Source organism: Sarcophilus harrisii, chromosome 4, assembly GCF_902635505.1.
Source record: "Sarcophilus harrisii chromosome 4, mSarHar1.11, whole genome shotgun sequence".
In the NCBI taxonomy this organism is placed as follows: domain Eukaryota; kingdom Metazoa; phylum Chordata; class Mammalia; order Dasyuromorphia; family Dasyuridae; genus Sarcophilus; species Sarcophilus harrisii.
Window position 1 is genome coordinate 321117872 of NC_045429.1, and position 20619 is coordinate 321138490.

At 44.3% G+C, this 20619-nt stretch overlaps 1 protein-coding gene across 5 annotated transcripts in view; it reads left to right on the top strand.

The window, feature by feature from the left end:
• LLGL2 (LLGL scribble cell polarity complex component 2) overlaps nt 1–8788 on the top strand; it is a 68303-nt gene extending 59515 nt beyond the window's left edge. For 3 of the 5 annotated variants that reach the window (XM_031965806.1, XM_031965805.1, XM_031965807.1), the window contains exons 11-26: nt 1405–1622; nt 1769–1836; nt 1921–2074; nt 2167–2271; nt 2394–2686; nt 3071–3221; nt 3799–3949; nt 4268–4384; nt 4469–4635; nt 5313–5577; nt 5805–5958; nt 6100–6128; nt 6628–6675; nt 7238–7280; nt 7580–7638; nt 8106–8788. In XM_031965806.1, coding sequence (XP_031821666.1) covers nt 1405–1622; nt 1769–1836; nt 1921–2074; nt 2167–2271; nt 2394–2686; nt 3071–3221; nt 3799–3949; nt 4268–4384; nt 4469–4635; nt 5313–5577; nt 5805–5958; nt 6100–6128; nt 6628–6675; nt 7238–7280; nt 7580–7638; nt 8106–8113 — 2030 coding nt within the window. In that variant the 3' untranslated portion in view covers nt 8114–8788. The remainder of the gene's footprint in view (nt 1–1404; nt 1623–1768; nt 1837–1920; nt 2075–2166; nt 2272–2393; nt 2687–3070; nt 3222–3798; nt 3950–4267; nt 4385–4468; nt 4636–5312; nt 5578–5804; nt 5959–6099; nt 6129–6627; nt 6676–7237; nt 7281–7579; nt 7639–8105) is intronic. The other 2 variants (XM_031965808.1, XM_031965809.1) reach the window with 2 other exon arrangements.
• Nucleotides 8789–20619: the final 11831 nt, after the last annotated feature.

Below are 20619 nucleotides of genomic sequence, written 5' to 3' on the forward strand. Positions count from 1 at the left end.
AGTTGTGAAGGTCTGAGTTCAAATTCTTAAACTTTTACCAGCTTTGTGAGCCTGGTCTCGTCATTCTTCTCAGCTTTCTCATCTGTAAAATGAGACTAATATTAGCACTTACTCTCAGAAGATTCTTTTGAAGATCGAATGGAAAAAGAGGTTTAAACAACCTCTATTAACTATGAGCTCTTAACTTTTTGACACTGGGCAAATTGCTCCTGACAAAACAATTAGATTTTGTGTTTCTGGCAATTCAGTAATACTTATTCAGTGTAACTTGGAGCTGTATTATTCAGGGGAGTAACACTTCTAGAAATTCTGTAAGTTAATAAAATCACAGATTTTTAACTAAATTTTAACTAAATACAAAAGTCTTGTAAAGGACCAAGAATCTCAGGGGCCAAGGAGGAGCCAAGACTCAGTTTGCCAAAAATCAAAAGAGACTTACTTAGGGTGGAGGGTTAGAGGGCTAAAAGCTCAATACTGTAGGGTAAGGAGATAAAGGTTTCTTTGAGCATTGGGATTCCCCTGGGCAAAGATCACAAAGTTTCCATCTCTAAAAGGAGTTCAACCTTGGAACAACCTTGTCTTAAAGGGTAAGGAAGGCACTGATTGAACCCCATAAACTATTTATAACCAGGTGGGCCGGCTCCTTTCCTGTCACCTGTTCTGGGAGCTTATTCCTACTTCCTACACACACCCAGAGCCAAGTGACCCGATATGTGGCAGTAGGCGTGTGTCTCCTGGGAAGGATTCCCAAATCTGAATGTGTACAGGGGAGGGATCAGTGACTCTGGGTCACTCTCCTAGGAAAGACTGGTCCCTTCTGAGAAAGTCTCTGAAGGAGAGATTGGGGTTGTTTTAATAAGATGTTAGATATTTTTATAAAAGTAGATGAAAATCGTTCTTTTCATTAGGGACCTTAGAGGGCTGGGAATTCTGTGGTTCTGCTCCTGGAGAGCATGATGTGGGAGTGTGTAGAAGCCATCTCTATGATGTGATTCTTAAGCCTTAGAGCTTAGCCAGCATTAGGGTCCTTGCTTTGCAGCAGAAGACCCTGGGCCCTCACAATCTTGGTCGGAAGCACAACTTTTAGGGGAATAATATTTCTCTCTTTTTTTTATTTTTTTTGCTGAGGCAATTGGGGTTAAGTGACTTTCCCAGGGTCACACAGCTAGAAACATTATTCTAATAATTTCATAATAATAATAATAATTAAGATATTAGTATGTATAATAATATATATTATATGTATATATAATTATATGTAATATATTAGCATATATTAATTATATGGAGATATATATATGGATAATGGAATGGCAACCTAGATTTGGGGAACTGAAACCCTGCCAGTGGGCGAGGAGGAGCCCTGGGGAAAGAGCCTGCAGTCACCCTGTCCTTCCTCCCTAGACTTTGACGAACCCTATGCCATGGTGGTGTTAGCTGAGGAGGAACTGGTGGTGATTGACTTGAAGACGGTGGGGTGGCCAGTCCTCCAAGCCCCGTACCTCGCCTCCCTGCACTGCTCTGCCATTACCTGCTCTCACCATGTCTCCAGCATCTCCCTGAAGCTGTGGGAGAGGATCATTGCAGCTGGGAACAAACAGAATTCTCACTACTCTTCCATGGTGCGTTTACCTGAGAGCTGCTGCATTAGTGGCCCTTATTCCCCCTCCCAAGGGGGGATAAAAGCCCACCTGGGGGGGCAGTTGGGGCCTTCCCAGAGCGGGCGACTTGGGGGGCTGAGCCTCTGCGTCGGCTGTGTGTTTTGCAGGTGTGGCCCATCGACGGGGGCACCAGCTTGGCCCCAGACCCCCCTCAGAGGGACCTGCTGCTCACTGGGTAAGTGGGGGGGAAGGCTGCCCTGCCAGGGCAGCTGGGTGAACCCCTCAGCGCCAGGGCTCACGGTGCTGCCTCTGCCCGCAGGCACGAGGATGGCACAGTGAGGTTCTGGGATGCCTCAGGGGTCTGCCTGCGCCTGCTCTACAAGCTGAGCACGGCGCGCGTCTTCCTCACTGACACCGACCCCAACGACAACCTCAACGCCCTGGGGGAGGATGAGTGGCCCCCCCTGAGGAAGGTAAGGCTGGGGGGTCCCGCCAGGAGCGGGCTGGGCCGGGGGTGCTTTCGGGGTGGCCTGAGCACTCCCCTCTCTCCCTCCCATCTTGTCAGGTCGGCTCCTTCGATCCCTACAGTGATGACCCACGACTGGGCATTCAGAAGATCTTCCTTTGCAAATACAGTGGTTACTTGGCGGTGGCGGGAACTGCTGGGCAGGTAGGAGCTGGGCAGGGAGGGCCCCAGCATACGGCAGGGGGATGGCCGGGGCCTCCCGGGCAGCTGCGGGATGGTCGGGGCCTATGGGTGGCAGCTCAGCCCCCGCCCTGCCCCACCCCCAGGTGCTGGTGTTGGAGCTGAATGACGAGGAGGCAGAACAAGTGGTAGACCACGCGGAAGCGAACCTCCTGCAGGACCAAGAAGGCTATCGCTGGAAGGGCCACGAGAGGCTGCGGGCCCGGCAGGGGCCCATCTGCTTCGAGCCAGGCTTCCAGCCTTTCATCCTGGTGCAGTGCCAGCCCCCGGCGGTGGTCACCTCCCTGGCCCTGCATTCGGAGTGGAAGCTCGTGGCCTTCGGCACCAGCCATGGCTTTGGGCTCTTTGATCACCAGCAGAAGAGACAGGTTTTTGTCAAGTGAGTGGCCCTTCCCTTGGGGAAAACGGGTGGAGACATGGAAGGAACCAGAGATGGCTCGGGCGGTTACCCAGACATTTATTAAGAGCTTGCCAACCCTGGGCACTGTGTTAGATAAAAAAATACAAGAAAAATAGTCCTTCTTCTTCTTGCCATCTAGGGGAGGGCGTAGAGAAGGGGGGGGGAATTGGAACACAGGGTTTTGCAAGGGTCAGTGTTGAAAAATTACCCATGCATGTGTTTTGTGAATAAAAAGCTTTAAAAAAGAGAGAGAGAGAAAGGAGGGACGAATATACATGTTTCCTTCTGAGAGCTAATGTCATGAGCTGCAAGGATGTTCAGGCTCCGTTTGAAGGGCTCTGACCTGTGTCTGGCCATCCCTAGATGTACGCTGCACCCCAGTGACCAGCTAGCCATGGAGGGCCCCCTCTCCCGGGTAAAGTCTCTGAAGAAATCCTTGCGGCAGTCATTCCGAAGGATGAGCCGGAGCAGGGCGTCCGGTCGCAAGCGGCGTGTGGCTGGCAACTCGGGAGAAGTAAGCCTGGAAAGGGGGAGCAAGCTGATACCTGCTTTCTTCTTGACCCAACTACCAGTGCCTCCTTCCCTGGGCACCTTGGCTACCTCAAGGAGAGAAGGCCCCTTTTGGAGGTCTCTGAGAAGTGCCTGTGTCCAAAAAAGTCTGCTTGGCTTTGGTTTCCTTTGGGCTTAAGTTCCTTGATGCTAATGAGAGCTGCATCACTCCCCTTCCCCTGCCTCGGATAACACAAATGGTGGGCCCTGTCCATTAATGTTGATCGCCTCCATGTGTACAGTCCCGGGTGGGGGAGGGTAGGACACTTCCTCTTCCAGCCCCCTGGGCTCGGATTCACCATTTGTGTTGGTACCCTCGTGCACATCATTCAGAGCTGTTTCTCTCAGGCGGTCACTGGTGGTGCCCTTCAACCCTGTGCCGATTTCCTTTTGTAGCCTTCTAGAGCTCTCCCCAATCTCCCCCCAAATGTCCATTTTGTCTCTGACGTCGGTGTCTACGTTCCTACACCACGTCCCCAGTAGTTGCTCCCGGTGTTTTTGCGCACCTTTCCCTCTTCATTTGCCCCCTGTCTCTGGCTTAGTTGCAGGAGTTGAACGCCCGGGCAGAGCGAGCGGGCTTGCAGAACATGGAGCTGGCCCCCGTGCAGAGGAAGATCGAAGCGAGGTCTGCGGAGGACTCCTTCACCGGCTTCGTGCGGACCCTCTACTTTGCGGACACCTACCTGCGTGACAGTGAGCGCCGTTCAGTCTTGCGGGGTGGGGACGGGGGCTGGCGCAGCATTACCCCTCCTCCATGCAGCCTCTGAGCCCTCACTTTCTCTTCTGCCGTGGTCAGAACGGCCGGGAGCCTTGGTCCCTCCTGTATCACGTGTATAATGCTGGGCAGGGGACTTGCACAGCCGTGTTTGTCTCCCCAGCTGGTACCGAGATAAAATTCTCCCTCTCCCCTCTCTACCCCCTAGAACAGGGGATGTGAGCCGGGTACGTCTGGTGAGGGGGATGGGAGGAGACCCCACAGAGGTGGTCTTACGGGACCCTGTTCTTTCACAGGTTCTTGCCACTGCCCTTCTCTGTGGGTGGGCACCAATGGGGGCACGGTCTATGCCTTTTCCTTGCGCGTCCCACCCCCTGATCGGAGAATGGAGGACCCTGTCAGAGCTGAGCAGGGTGAGTGTTGGGGGAGCGCGGGGCCTGGTGGGACTGGGGGAGGGGAGAGCACTCGTCTCATTGTCCCTCCTCCCTCCCCCCCAGCCAAGGAGATCCAGCTGATGCACCGGGCCCCTGTGATAGGCATCCTGGTCCTGGACGGGCGAGGCTTGCCCCTGCCCGAGCCCCTGGAGGCAGCCCACGACCTCTCCAAGAGCCCAGACATGCAGGGCAGCCACCAGCTCCTTGTGGTGTCTGAGGAGCAGTTCAAGGTAGTTGGTAGGAAGGGGCTCTTTGTGACCTTGAGACCTATGCAGACCACTCATTCTCACTTCTTTGTATCTCTGCCTCTTAGTGTAGGAACTGGCGTGTTAAAAAAAAGTTAATAAACTTAAAAGTAAGATAAAAGATGACTAATACATTAATAAATAAAGTTTACGGACTGAGTTCCTGGGCATAGAAACTGCTACCAGGCCTTGAAAAATCTCCCAGTCACATAGCCCAGAAGGAGCAGAAGTGGGGCGGGCTCGGACTGGGACCAAGGCCTTGTTTCTGGGTGGGGGGAGCCCTCAGCAGGAGGTCCCCCCGGGGATTCTGTCGGGATGATCTCAGGCATCGAGAGGGAAGTAAAGGTGTGGGCCCTATTCCCAATGACATTGTGGGAAGATTAGGGCTGAATGGAGAGTGATGAGAACTAATCCCTTGGGAAGACTTCCTAAAGGAGCTAATTTTCCTGCAAAACCTCCTAGATGAAGGAAATAACCTCAGAGAGGAACAAAGACCAAATCCCCCCGGGAGATAGGATACAAACCAGTGCATAAGAGGGAGATGTATGGGGAAGGGCAGGTGATGAAAACTCCTGTTAGTCTGAGTTTAAAGTGGAGATTGATGAATGGAGGGCTCTTCGAAGGGCTTGGGTGATAGGTTCCTTTCCTCCTCTCCCCCACAGGTGTTCACTCTGCCCAAGGTTAGCGCAAAACTGAAACTGAAGCTCACCGCATTGGAGGGCTCCCGGGTACGGCGGGTCAGCGTGGCCCACTTTGGCAGCTGCAAGGCGGAGGAGTATGGAGAACACCATCTCACCGTCCTCACGAACTTGGGGGACGTCCAGGTGGTCTCCCTGCCCTTCCTCAAGCCCCAGGTACGCTACGGCTGCATCCGCAAGGAGGACGTCAGCGGGATCGCTTCCTGTGTTTTCACCAAATATGGCCAAGGTATGGCGGCCTGGAGGCCCCCAGACCCAGAGGGCTGGCCTCGGGGGAGGGGAAAGGCCTTCCTGCTGGTCCCAAGGCTGTAGGCCTCAGCGGGGCTCAGGTTGGTGGGTGTCTGAGGGAGGCTGAGAGGATGCCCTGAAACCTGAGGGGATGCTGCTCACCTGTCTCCGAGTTCCCTCTTGTATGCTCACCTCGTCATCTCTCTGCCCTGTCACTTAACTCTGCAGGCTTCTACCTGATCTCGCCCTCAGAGTTTGAGAGGTTCTCTCTCTCTACAAAATGGCTGGTTGAGCCTCGGTGTTTAGTGGATACAGCAGACACCAAGAATCACTACTCTGCCCATAATGGCTCAGGGGTCAAGAGGATCCTAAACAGAGCCAGGTGAGTGAGCGGGTCCAGGTCTGCAGGCAGACGGAAGCCCTCCCTGGTCTGGGAATGTCCTCCCGGACATTGGGGGGCTGGGAGTTGGAGGGGGAAATCACCTCCTGGCTCTTAGAAAAGCTCGGTGTCCTCTCCCTTCAGGAACTCGGAGAGCCTGGGAGATGGCGGCGGTGAGTGAACCTCCCTGCAGGTCCTGGGTCTGTAGAAGGAGTCTCCGGGGCTGGGGTGGGGTTCATGAGAACAGAGCAGGGGTGGGGAGGGGACCAGGTGCGCTTCAGGTCTGTGAAAGGTTTATCCCTTAGAACAGCACTATCAAACTTAGATAGAAGCGGGTGGGCTGCATTAGCATTCTCTATGCTCTATTCCATTTATTTTGTTGATTATTTCCCTCCTGGCCACACTGGAGACTGATGCAGGCTGACCCAAAACTGTTGAGGGCTCCCCAAAAAGCTTTGGTTTTGTGGGTTGACAGCGATCTGCCATAGTAGAAATTTAAACGTCCTTGTCTTGTACCCAACGCGGTTTTGACGTTGAGGACTCTGTGAAAGGTCCCAGCGGAGCCCCCGACTTTGAACGCTCCCCTAGTGTCAGGGTTGGGAGAAATGGGGGAAGGTTCCGGAGGAGGCAGGGTCAGGGTTCAGTGGGTCTGTGGACTCCGCTTCCTTTCAGGGAGGAGCCAGGAACCATTCATGGAGCGGGCCCTGCTCAGTGATGAGAGTAAGTGGGAAATTTGAGAGGATCTGAACTGGGGAAGAAGTAGAGATGAATACTAGACCTCATCCTAGCGAAAATGATTTCCCTGAGATCTGAAAAGGCTTGTTCTGGGAACTGGGCGACATCCTGAGTACGTTGGCAGGGAAAGGAAGAGGGGGCTCCAAACCCATCTTCCCCCTCCTTCCCTTACCCATCCCCACTTGCAGGCTGTGTAAAGTAGGACAATGTCATTATTTCTAAGAGATTTGGGCGGCAACATATCCCAGTTCCTCCCTAAGGTCTCGGATGGGGCAGTGCCTTTCCCAGAACATCCCTTTCTTGATAAAACAGCTCAAATCCCATTTTCTGTTCCTGAATTCCTCCCTCCTGCTTCCATTCCTTACATTACAGCCCATTGATTTGCATTTATTTATATTTATATTTATATCATTATATTTAAGTTTTAGTAGTTTGAAGCTGCAGTGAAACCTTTGAAACATACAATATAGTTGTACTTGGTAGGGAATTTCCTTCTTTGTATCCCCAGCAGCTGGAATAATGTCGGATGAATTGATTCTCTCTGCAGGAGTCCTGAAGGAGATCCAGAGCACTTTGGAAGGTGACAGAGGGTGAGAAAGCCTTCTTCTTGTTCCCTTCTCTCCCCTCCCAAAAAAAGGATGGAACCAGGATTCCCTCGGCAGTGTGACTGCTATGGCTGCAGAAGACATTGTCCCGGTGAACCCGAGACATTTTTTCTGCATCCTCCTGGATGCCATTTTTATTTCATGTCCCAGTATTTCCCACGGCACCCAGGATAATAACACTCTAGGACCTGCACAGTCTCCTGGGCTCGTGTTTATTGAATGGAATGGAATGCTGCTTAACCTCACCAGGTCCCAGCCAGTCAGTGACAATTTTATCTTTGCAGGAGCTATGGGGAGTGGTCTTCCCAGCAAGTTGCAGTGGGACGCAGACACAACGGTGGAGGTAGGTGACAGCAGGGTCCTGGGCAGGGCTCCTCCGCTCCGCAGTGGCATTAGATCCGTAGGTATGGGCGTATTTTGGGAGGGAGCCCCCTGAGAGGAACCAGGAGGGACCCCACCCCAGACAGGCATCCAGGCGTCCTGGGCGGTACTGAGGGGAGTGTCCAAGGCCCAGAGAACAGGGATTCCTCTGTTCCATCTTTTTAAGTGCTCTGCTTATGGAAAACCCCAGGAGGGACAGGTGAAAACATACACTGCGTATACACTGGCTCCTCAGTGCTTTCAAAAATGCTTTTAGCTCAGGGCTAGATGCAGGAATTTCCTCACTGAGGGCGTCCGGCCCCCCTGGACATTTAGGTGGTTTTTCTGCCCATCTCCCTCCTTCCCACCCAGTCCCTCTGAGTGGGTCCTTCTCAGAGACTGCTCTTCTCCCACAAAAGTGACCAGTTGCCCTTCTTTCTTTTTCCCCAGTAGAGTGATGGTTGCAGAGACAGAGGCTACCTTGCAGACATAAGTGCCACAACACTACTGAAGGTCCTACCATGGAGAGTGCTGACCCTGGTGGAGGTCTGGATGGGGCCTGTCCAGGGTTGGACAGGAGCACTCCCCGGCCTGCACCTCTGCTGCTGCTCCAGCCTCTCCAACGCCTCCCCCATCCCCTTTAGTAGGGGGTAAGGTTGGAATCCAGAGACCTCCCTAAATGGACAGGGTGTTCTCTTCTCCCGCTCCTTGTCTGTCTTAGTCCCTTTTGTCAATATTTGCACAGTTTTTATTCTCTTCCCCCTCTCCCCTCCTTTTTGTAGTGGGATGAGTTTTAAATTATAAATTTTAACTGCCTCTGGGTGAAAAAGTTTTTAATAAATACCTTATTACCTCTTTGCTGGACTGACCCAATGGTTTATTTGGTACTTTATTAAAAAAAAAAATCCTGTAGGGTCTTACATTTAAATGAATATGGATTTTTAGAAATGTACTGTAAGCTGAGTCCCTGAGGGAACTGGAACCCCCAAAGGGCTGAGGGCATAGGGTCTTATCCCCTGAACCCCCCTAAGGGGAGATTTTGTTCTTAGAGCTGTTTTAAAATGGAGCAAACCATGTCTAAACAACACTGTGGCCTGGTCTTTATGGAATAAAGGACTAGAATGTTTATTATCTGAACGTGTCTGTGTGTCTGTCTGCTCCTGCACCCTTGTCCTGGTTGGGAGGCGGCTAGAAACATTCCATTTTGTCGGTCCTTTGTGGTTTCTGCCCCCCAAGTCGTATTTCAACTCTGGGTAGGGGTTCCCAAGCGAGCCAACAAGGGGCCATTCTAACCCAGATCTCAAGGAGGGGAAAATCTGAATGCCAGGGTCAAGGTTGAAAAACTATCCGTGCATGTGTTTTGAAAATAAAAAAGCATTTTAAAAATTTAAAAAAAGAAAAAATCTCTGCCATTGTCTGTGTGATTTGGGGGGAGAGGAGAGGATGGGGAGTTGCTTTCCAAGCCCTCTGAAGGCAAAACTAGAACACAATGATGTTTATAAAAACATGAACTCAGGGGAAATGCACCCACTGATCTTGATTCCTGAGGAGAGTCGATGACAGCTTCTACTCCTATCAGAAGACAGGTATGGAGCCACAGGGGTGGAATGCTACTTAGGTACATAGGTAGGACTCCCCTCCTCCCCCCTTATAATTCTTAACATTCTTGACTGTAGATTCACGCTTCAAAGGCCTTTACACTCACAAAGTCCAAACTTTATTTGACAGATGAGGACACAGCCCAAAATGATCAAGAAATGGTACAGGGGTTCTTGCTTGGATTCCAGATCTCTTTTCCTCACACCATGAATTTGTAGGTGTAGAAACCAAGGCTGGGGGAAATCCTGACTTTTTGCTTAACTGTTGATTGACCCACAACTGTCTCATTTGGTTCTAAAGTCAAACCTGAACTCAGTAGACCAGAGCAGCCAGCCCCAGATACTAGGGTAACACCAACATAATGCTAGATGCCGGGGTTCCTCGTGCTAATGGATAATAATTTCTATTTAGGTTCAGAGTCATTTGGGAAGATCAAATAAGAGCCTTGTATGTGAAAGCCTTTGTGAGCTATAAAACTTGATATAAATGAATGCATTATCACAGTGGGGAAGTGAATAGGAGTAACTTTGGCCTCCCCAGAACAAGACTATTAAAATATTTGGAGAAATGGAATTGGAGAATTCGTTGTTGTCCTGAAGGACAGTCACTTTTGGCAAAAGGGTGAGACTGGGGAGGATACCTGGGCTGAGGCGGTCAGAGACCACAAGTCTGGCCAACCCCAATGAATGGGTAATTACTTAAAAAGATTCATTTCTTCCTTGAGGTGGGGGCTCCCTCAGGGGGGTGGGAGGGGACACATCTACATGCTTAGGTATGTGTGGTGTTCAGACGTTTTCAGTTGTGTCCAATTCTCTGTGGCCCTTTGTGGGGGGAGGGTTGAGAGTATTCTTGGCAAAGGTAATTTCCTCCTCCAACTCTTTATAGCTAATAAACGTCTGAGGCTGGTTCCAGGGCCGGCACTCTCCAGTGTGCTGTTCCACTGCCCATATATCGTACATACATACAGTGGGGCTGCACATACACAGCGGTAGTCGGCTGCTTGGAGCCACGCTCCTCCCTCTGTCAGGCTTACCAGGGTGCCTTGGTTTCTACCATGTGGCCCATGCAGTTTTGGGGATCCGAGAACTGTCTCCCAAGCTAGTTTTGTGGTGTCAGTGTCAATGCTGAGTGAGTGCACTAGCTACCAACCTTGCAAGGTTTACAGGGTGCCAGAAGACACGGTGTCTGCCTCCAAGGAGCTTGGGATTTAAAGGACATTCACTGGCACAAGGTTGGTTAGATTGTATTTAAGTGGGAAGAAACAATGTAAATTCAGAACTATGCCCAAAGGACTGTCAAACTCTGATCCAAAAATGTTTCTACTGGGCCTGTACCTCAAAGAAATCATAAAGGAGGGAAAGGGACCCACATGTGTAAAAGTGTTCATAGCAGCCCTCTTTGTAGTGACCAGAAACTGGAAACTGAGTGGATGCCCATCAATTGGAGAATGGCTGAATAAATTGTGGTATATGAATATTGTGGAAAATTATTGTTCGGTAAGAAATGACCAGCAGGATGATTTCATATATATATATATAGTATATTAAAGGAAATGCTGAGAAGGGTAAGAAAGGCTTGGATTTGGATCTTGCCTCTTAAAATAATAGTAGCAGTGCTAAGTAGACAGCATTTATATAGATCTTTAAAGTTTGGAAAGTGCTTTACATCTCACTTTGTCCTCACATTAATCCTGAGAGGTAAATTTTCATTTAAAAAAGAAAATGAAGGCTAAGTGACTCACCTACATAATTCAGCTATTAAATCCATCACTGTCCATTATGCTACTTCTGTGGGAAGGTGCACAAGTCGCTTAATTTTGAATCTCTTTTCTCATCTATTTAATGAGCATGACAAACTTCATTTTTGAGGTTTGTCATCATTAAAAATGATGACAAACATTTTTAATCACCTACTGTGTGCCAGACACTTTAATAATACCCACAGCATAACCTGACAAGGCCATTGTGAGACTTAAAAAGAACTCCTATATGTGAAGTGCTTTGTTAACTTTAAAGCCCTATAGCTGTTACTTAGCTTTCCATGTAATTCCCTCTGACAACTCTTCTCTTCCACCTTCATCTTCCAAAGAAACCTCAAGTTCCAAGTACTCTAGAGAAAGGCACTCCTATAGTTCACCAGTGCATTTTCCTTTAACAATCGTCCAATGGATCCAATTATCTCAAGAAAGGCATTTACTGAGATGGCATAGCATAAGTAAGAGTAGCAAAACACTCCTACAGCAAACTTATACTCCCACAAGTAAATACAATCAGGAGGAAAGAGCCAAACCAGCATATACTTCTGCCTCCTTGGAGCATTACATCCCTTTTCTTGCTAGCCTTGTGTTGCTGGACTCGTACTCAGCTGAGTTTTCTGAGCTTGTTCCTTTAGATAAGACTGGCTTTCCGTTTTAAGAGATCACCCTCCTCTAAGCTGTTTTCTTCCAGGATACCTTGGGCCAACCTTTTAGGTACAATATTCCAGGATCAGTTCTGGGAAGGAGAGAACTTACCCCTGATTGATCTACTATGATAGAGGCAAAAAAGGAAAAGACCATTGGCAAAGTCCTTCCACACACTCCAGAGCTGTCTCTGATTCGACTGCCTATAGAACTGTTGAACTTGCTTTTAAAAAACCAAAATTTCTGACTTACAAGAATTGCTGATAAGTGAAGTGAACAGACCAAGAGAACATTGCACACAGTAGCAACAAGATTATGACGATCAATTGTAATGGAACTGGCTTTTTTCAACAATGAGATCATTCAGGCCAATTCCGATAGACTTGTGATGGAAAGAGCCATCTGCATCCAGAGAGAGAATGATGGAGACTGAATGTGCACCAAAGCATAGTATTTTCATCTTTTGTTGTTTGGCTTGATTTTTTTTTCTTTCTCGTGTTTTTTTTTTTTCTTTCTTTCTTTTTGATCTGATTTTTTGTGCACAACATGACAAATATGGAAATATGTTTAGAAGAACTGCACATGTTTAATCTATATTGGATTTCTTGCTCTCCAGGGAGAAAAATTTGGAATACAAGGTTTTGTAAAGGTGAATGTTGAAGACATTTGCATGTATTTGGAAAAACTAAAAGCTATTCAAATTGTTAAAAAAAATTCTTAATGTTATTTTATTTTTCCCCAATTATATGTAAAGATCATTTTCAACATCCATTTTATGATTTTTGAATTCCAAATTTTTCTACCTTCTTTCCCCTCCCCACTTTCCAAAACAGCAAAAATCTCATATAAGTTATACATATACTATCATATTAAATACATTTCCACATTAGTTGTGTTGTGAAAGAAGAATCAGAACAAAAGGGAAAAACCATGAGAAGGAAAAGTGAAAATACTGTACTTCAGTCTTCATTCAGACACCATGTCTTTTTCTCTGGGTGTGGATAGCATTTTCTATTGAGTCTTTTGGAATTGTCTTGATTATTGTTGCTGTTACTGTGTACAAGGTTCTCCTGGTTGTGCTTATTTCACTCAGCTTTTCTGAAATCCACCTGTTGATCATTTCTTATAGCATAATACTATTACATTACATTCATAGAGCACAATTTGTTCAGCCATTCCTCAGTTTCTAACCTTTTGCCACCACAAAAATAGCTACTATAAACTTGTATGCATGGGTCTTTTTCCCTTTTTTATGATTTCTTTCAGATACAAACCTAGTAGTAGCACTGCTGGATCAAAGGATGTGCAGTTTGAGAGCCCTTTTGGGCATAGTTCCAGATTGCTCTCCAGAATGATTGGATCAGTTCACAACTCCACCAACAATACATTAGTCCCAGTTTTCCCACATTTCCAACACTTATAATTTTCCTTTTCTGTAATACTAGCCAATCTGATAGATGTAGGATGGTACTTCAGAGATATTTTAAATTGCATTTCTCTAGTAATAGTGATTTAGAGCATTTTTTTTCACATGAATATAGATAGTTTTAATTTTTTCATCTGAAAACTGCCTTGAACTAGCTTTTTAAAGGCTATTAGGGGAGATGATTTCATCTTTTGCCATCCAGTATAGTCCAGCAATGCATAAAATGCTGATCCTAGAATCACAAAGACAAGTTCAAATTGAGCCTCAGATACTTTAGGAACTGCACAAGTTACTGTTTGCCTCAGTTTCCCAAATATGAAGTGAAGATAATAATAGCCCCACCTTGTAAGGTTTGTGGGAGGATCAAATGAGACATTTGTAAAAATTACTTATAGTATCTGATTGTATAAATACCTATTTCATCCAGTTTGTCCTTACCATCAATGGCAAGCTGGTCTTCGAGGATTTCTGAAGTGAAAAGTCTTCTTTGTACTGGCTTAAAGATATTCTTTTTGGAGAATGGGATAAGGTAATGGGGTGAAATGATTTGCATCAGGGTTACTTAGTAAATTTCTGTAAAGTCATATTTGAATTCCGGTCCTCTGATCTAGAGTACTACCTAAGTCTCCCTCCTTAACATGTTGTTGTCTCATTCTGAGATTCTGAACTGAAGGAAAAAACTGATCAGAGGTGTCCAAATCAACTCCCCCTCCCTCAACCATTATACACACACATATAAGCAAGGAAATAACAAGAAAGATACAGTGTGCATGAATATGGTAGGGAAAGCTTATAATATATTAATATATATTATTATATATACAATATATATATTGTGAAAATATATATATTTTTAGTGAAAAGTGAAAAGACTTGGGTTAGAATTCTGGCTCTGACACTAATTAGCATGCCAGTCGTTTAACTCTCTGGGGCTTTCCTAGAGAAAGTGCTTGTTGATTTGAAAGCTCTATTGGGGTTCATCAAATGACAGGATGCAGGAGTATTGATTCTCCAAATTATATTGCGGTTTCAGAACTACTGAAAGGGCCATCAATATGTTGGAGTTTGGGCACCAAATAATGGGGAAAGGGGGTTTTGGACCCCAAAAGTATATTGAGGTTACAGGCTCTGATATCACATGATGACTCGAAAGAAGTTGTAGGTTTAGACATTCTCCAGATCCAGAAACAAAGATTTAATTACGCTGCTAAGAGCAGACTAAATTAATATGGGTTTTTTAACCAAAGAAAAGGCATTTTAGTAATTAATCAGAAAAAGAGAAGAGCAGAGTTCTCTTGCAGACCTCACTATTAACCAGGAGGAAAACGTCAGTGGGGTAAGATACCATTAAGTAGTGGCAAGTGCTAGTCAGTTTTTTTATAGAGGAAATATAACCTTGGGGGTTGATGTCATAACTTGGCTTTCTGATTGGATACAGTTATTGTGGAGTTATGATGGTTTTGTCAAAGCAAAGAATTCCAGCAAGAATTCCAGGGGGAGGACAAAGGACAGATTGTAAAGAAAGTTCTCTTAAAGGTAACAAAAGGCCTAATCAAAATCATCCTATCAGTGCTCCTCCCTGCTTGCCTTCCAGATTGTTTACAATAATTCAGGCTCTCTGTCAAAATGTCTTACTGAGAACCTTGTCAGCTCCATATGCACTTAAATCTCTGTTATCCTTGGGCATCCCGGCCTGAAAGAGTGCTGAACTTCAGTTGGGTTGGAGGCTTGCCTCTCATCAGGCTGTATGAGTCTAAATTATTTTAACTCACATTTCTCTAAGGCGACCGTCTTCACTAATGAAGGAATTTTCATACCCCAATTTCCCTATACCAAGAAACTCACAGGTCATTAAAAATCAGTATTTTTCTATATTTCAAAGGACCCGAAGAAGGATTGTGTCCTATGCTAATTTAGATCTACAACTAATATTTCTACCCGATGATCAATCAAACTTCCTAGTGTTACAACCAAAATAATTATTTTCCTCTCATCAGCTATCTTCCAGATCAGCTGATCCAAAGTAATTAACTGGGTGCAGGGTAGAGTAGAAATCTAAGGATCTGTATTCAAATTCTGACTCTAAAATTTGGGGGGCAAATCATGTCACATGTCTTCTTCAGCCATGGAAGGATTATTATCCTATTTTAGCAAAAGACCTATAGTGGTATAGGTTTTAGGAATACTCTTCCAATATTCATCTGTATTTGGCTAGTTCCCCTATTTCCTGTGAACCACAGAACTAGATAATACTAGCTAGTATTCATATGGCACCTTTTTTAAGGACTTTACAAACATGGTTTCATTTGATCCTCTGAATCTAAATAGAAATATCCATTAGCATTAGGAGACCTGCCATCTAGCCTTGTCATGCTATTATTTCCTCCATTTTACAGTTGAGGAAACTGAAGCAAAAAATGTAAATGCCTTGTCCAAGGTGACATAGTGTCCAAGTATGAATTTGAATTCTAGTTTTCAGACTCCAGACTCTGCCGCTTATAGGGATGCAGAAAGGGAATACAGTAGCATATTGTGACTGCAAAGGCTTTCTTACTGCCTTAACTACCTCCCGGTGCTCACCAGAGGGCACTCAGTCCACACTTACAGAGACTGACTGCTTTGTCTTTCCACTTGCTGAACTCCCCTGATCTCATGGATTGTGCAGTTGGCCCGAGGTTCTATACTGATTTAGTTTAATAAGCATTTACTAAGCTTTACCATGTGCCATGCACAGTGCTAGGGGCTAGGATTAGCTATAAAGACAAAAATTAATTAGTACCTGCAGAGCTTACATTTTAATGAGGAGAAACATTATGCACATAGAAAATTAAATACTACATAAATCAAATTATATATATATATATATACATATATATTATATATATACATATATATTTTATATATATATGATGTATACACACATATATATAGTAATTTTTTGGGGGGGGGAGAATCTAATATGAAAGGCATTTAACTAGGGATTCCAAAGGGCTCAAACGGTAGGGAAGGATAGGGTATCGTTTTTTTGTTTGTTTGTTTTTCGTATTTCCAGCATTTAACACCCTGCCTGGAACATGCTTAGTGACTCACTGATTGTTGACCGAGCTGTCCAAAGGTATGGGCAGCTATGTGACTCAGTGGAGTGAGTGTTTGGACTTGGAATCAGGAAGGTTCATCTTTCTGGTTCAAATCTAGCATCAGATATTTATTAGCTATGTGACCCTAGAAAAGTCACTTAACCCCGTTTGCCTCAGTTTTCCTCATCTGTAAAATGAGCTGGAGAAGGAAATGGCAAAGTACTCCTTCTTTGCCAAGAAAATCCCAAATGGGGTCACAAAGAGTGAATGACTGGTATGGGCTTCCTGAAAAGGTGATAGAGGTCTTCAAACAGAGGCATTTCCAGGGAAAATGGATGAGCTGGAGTTCTGTCCTTAGCAATTTCACCCCTCCCTTCCCTGAAGGCATATCAGTGAGCTTTGGAACAACTGTCACTGGTCTGTTGGAGCTGGTTCCAGCACACTTCTGGTAACAGATTGATAGACTGTCACACTCTACCCAATAACAGTGGTAATATTGGTTTGGTTTTTATTATTTTCCAAATAAGAAGATAGAGAGGGATCGGACCAAGGAGTAAGCAGGACAGATGAGTGAGTTAATTCCGGACCCAACTGATTCAGGGAAAAGACAAAGTAAGTAGAATGGTGGTCCCCAATTGCTTATAGAGGAGAGAGGCAAACTTTATTTGTATAAATATCAACAATTACTAATTCTATTATTGTCACCCAAACAATATTTTTCTTTTTTTTCATAATTATAACTTTTTATTGCCAGAACCCATGCCTGGGTAATTTTTTACAACATTATCCCTTGCACTCACTTCTGTTCCAACTTTTCCCCTCCCTATATTTTTCAATTAACATTGGTAGGGAGAGGTTTGCTGGGAAGCAATCAAATATCAATAAAATAGAAACGGTATTACATTTTTACAAAGCTTTTACATTCATTGTCTTATTTGATCCTGATTACAGTCTTGTGCGGTTTCCAGGATAAGTATTATTACTTTCATTTTACAAATAAGAAAATGGACATCTCTGAAAAACTAAGTGGTTTTATCAAAGTAAGACAAGGAAATGACTTCTGATTTCATTTTTTTATACTTTCCCTTATATTATCTATCTATCCATCAGTCAATAAATATGTATTAAGCACCATACTAAACCCTGAGAATACCAAAAGAAAAAAAGACAAAAAAAAAAAAAAATTGTGTCCTCAAGGAGCTTACAATCCAATAGAGAAGACCATATGCAAGGAAAATTGGTCTCAGATAATCCACAACAGTCTCTTATAATTTTAACTTCTAGATAGGGATTTAAAGTTGTTTAAAGTTAAAGTTAAAATCGAATCATTCTGAGTCATTCCTCTTCTATTCTTTGCTCTTCATGAAACTCAAGGATTCTTCTCAGAAGACAAAGTAGTATTTTTCTATGTGTGCTTGACTCCTTTATCAAACACTGGTTACATAAAAGACCATCGCAGTGTTAAAGCAAACAGCAAACAAATTAGAAATTATACAGATTAGAAGATAACCCAAAACACAAAAAGTTCTGCTTAGAATGACATATTTTAGCTGAATGCAAGAGATCTCCCTCAAAGAGAAATTTCACAAACTCTCTGGAGAGGCAAGCTGGAAATGAGGAATGTATTGAGAAGCTGTGTTTGAAGCTTCTACGTGTCTGAAACTCCCAAAGCCTTTCCCTCTCTTTTCTATGCTCTGGAGCTGATCCTGAAGAGAATCTATCACCACTTGTGATTCTCTCAAAGAATAAATTCTCTCTTCTTGTATTGATTACTTTCTTCATGCAGATCCACAGCTTTTTATCAACATCCTCTCCACTGATGTGGAATCACACCTAAACAACAGAACAGAAAATGCACTAATAAAGAGTGGAAACGTGGTTACCATAGAAAAGAAACTGCAGCTACCCACAATGATTTCAATGACAATCACCTTCCTGGAAGACAACTCTTGAGTTGTTAGACCATCTTGGGATATACAATGGTTACCTTAATACCACATGCAGACAAATATTCCAATGGCTTTTTAATTCTCCAGTTTTATTATTCTCTTTCTGTACTCAATTGGCATGCTAAACTATGAGACTTTTGATTACGTCCTCCAGTAACTCTACAAGTCACTTTCCCAACATTTTTGTTGGGAAACTTTAATGTAAATAAATGTTTTTCTTACAAGTTCACCTTTATTTTTCCAGTGGTGAAACAGGTAGAAAAAAGATAAATGTCTGTTTATGAGTACATAGCTAGTAATTTTAGATTGGGATTCATAGAAATTCTGTCTAAATCCATGGTTGCAGGAGCACTCCCTTCACAGTAAGAATGATGTTGATTTAATTAAAGTAAGAGAAAGTCGAAAGGAGTAGGGCTCTTTGCCCCAATTTGCAGGGCTGATGAAGGATTCCTAATACTCCCTGATGGTTAAGACAAGGATTGACTAGTTACAAGAGGTCAAGGCTTGTTTGAGGTACTCATCTTCTTCTCAACCACTATCATCTTAGTTCCAGGAATCACTTCAGTGTTGAGTAGGAAATTTCTCAGAAATGAAGGAGAGTCTTGGCTCCTATATTGGTGACTTATGTTGGAGTTAGGTGACATGGGAAGCCTGGGCAAGCAAATGGAGAAGTCTCTGGTCCTATATGATGGTTAATTATAATTGTTCAGTTGTTTTTCAGTCATGTCCAATTCTTCATGACCCCTTTTGATGTTTTCATGGTCAAGATACTAGAGTAATTTGCCATTCTCTTCTCTAGCTCATTTTACAGATAAGGAAACTGAGGCAAACAGCGTTTAGTTACTTGCCCAGGATGACCCAGATAATAAGTGTCTGAAGTCAGATTTGAACTCAGAAAGACTGACTCCAGGCTTGGCACTGTACTACTTAGCTGATAGTTAAAGCAGATGTTACATCCCAGAAAGTCCTGAATCATGACTGATTATAAACATGATCGACTAATTCACCCTTCAATATTAAATCAGATCAATTCTTTCCCAAAGCTAACTCCTGATTCACAAGGATAAACTGGGACATATTCAAAAATTTTCATAATAGGAAAATTTCAACCTGCTCAGTTCCCATTCCCAAATTTAGAGTCTTTCCTTCACATTCCTGATACACTAAACTCATTTATAGGTACTAGACAATTCACTGTGGCCATGTGTTTAACTGAAGCACAATAAGGAACTGCTAATCATATATCATATCCCTTATGATCCTACCCTCTCCCTCTGTTCTTTGTCCAAAGGCAATAGAAGAAACTGGAAAGGGATTGGAGGTTTGAAGTCAGCAATATTAGTTCATCAAACACTTAGAGAAGCAGAAAAGCTCTGGAGATTTATACCACCTCCTGCTTTATTTCTTTTGGCTGGGGAATTTCCAAAAGTTACCAGTCTTATCCATTGTCTATATGGTCCTGGCTTCTCTTCTGCTATCCTTTGACTTTGGTTCTCTCAATTAGAACAGTTAGAATCATCTTCCTGAGTTTAAATTCAACCTCAAACACTTATGAGTTGTGAGATTCTGGGCAAGTCACTTAATTCTGTTTACCTCAGTTTTCTCATCTGTAAAATCTAGAGAAGGAAATGGCCAATCACTCCAGTATCTTTGCCAAGAAAACGCCATATGAAGTCACAAAGAGTCGGACACGACTGAGAGCATTGAACAATGAGAGTAGCCATCCTAATTCCAGGATCTGTCCTAGCTCTTCCTCTTCTTCCTCACTTGGGTTGCAATAGGGAGTAGTGGAAGATAAATTGTATCCTCCTTGTATAACTGAGGCTCTCAATTAATCATATAATAAGTGCCTGCTATGTTTTAGGAACTCCTAAGTACTGGAATTACAAAGAAATAAAAATTGCCCCTGCTCTTAAGAATCTTATATTCTAACTCAAGAGGCAATGTGTATAAAAGTTAGAATAGAAGAACTGTATAAAGGGGAAGGCACAAGCAACTGGAGGAGCAGGAAAGGACTCCTAAGGTGCCTAAGGGCAACTAAGGAGAGTCTTAAAAGGAAGCAATGGATTCTAAGAGGCATAAGCTAGGGGAAAAAAGCATTTTAGCCATAGCGGGGCAGGCAGTATAAAGTATGAAAATTTGATATGGAGTGTCATGGTGAGGAACAGGCCAGTACAAGTGGGTCATAGAGTATAGGAAGAAGAATCACAAAAATGCATGAGACTTCTAATTCATTAAATATCCATTTTTTCCCCTTAAAGGACTATACTCAGTCCCCTAAAAGGACTATATAAAGGACCAGTGTGGTTTTGTGCATCATTTACCATTTGGGTAATTCTATTTTTTAAGGTGTTCTTTTCTTCAGTATTTTTTGTGCCTCTTTTACTAAGCTGTCAATTTTCTTTTTGGTACTTTATGTGTGGAGATGAATGCCCTGCCTTGCATGAAAAGTGAAGTAAGAATTAAGGTCAGTTTTCAGCCAGTCCTTCTTAGATACTCTAAAGACAGTTCC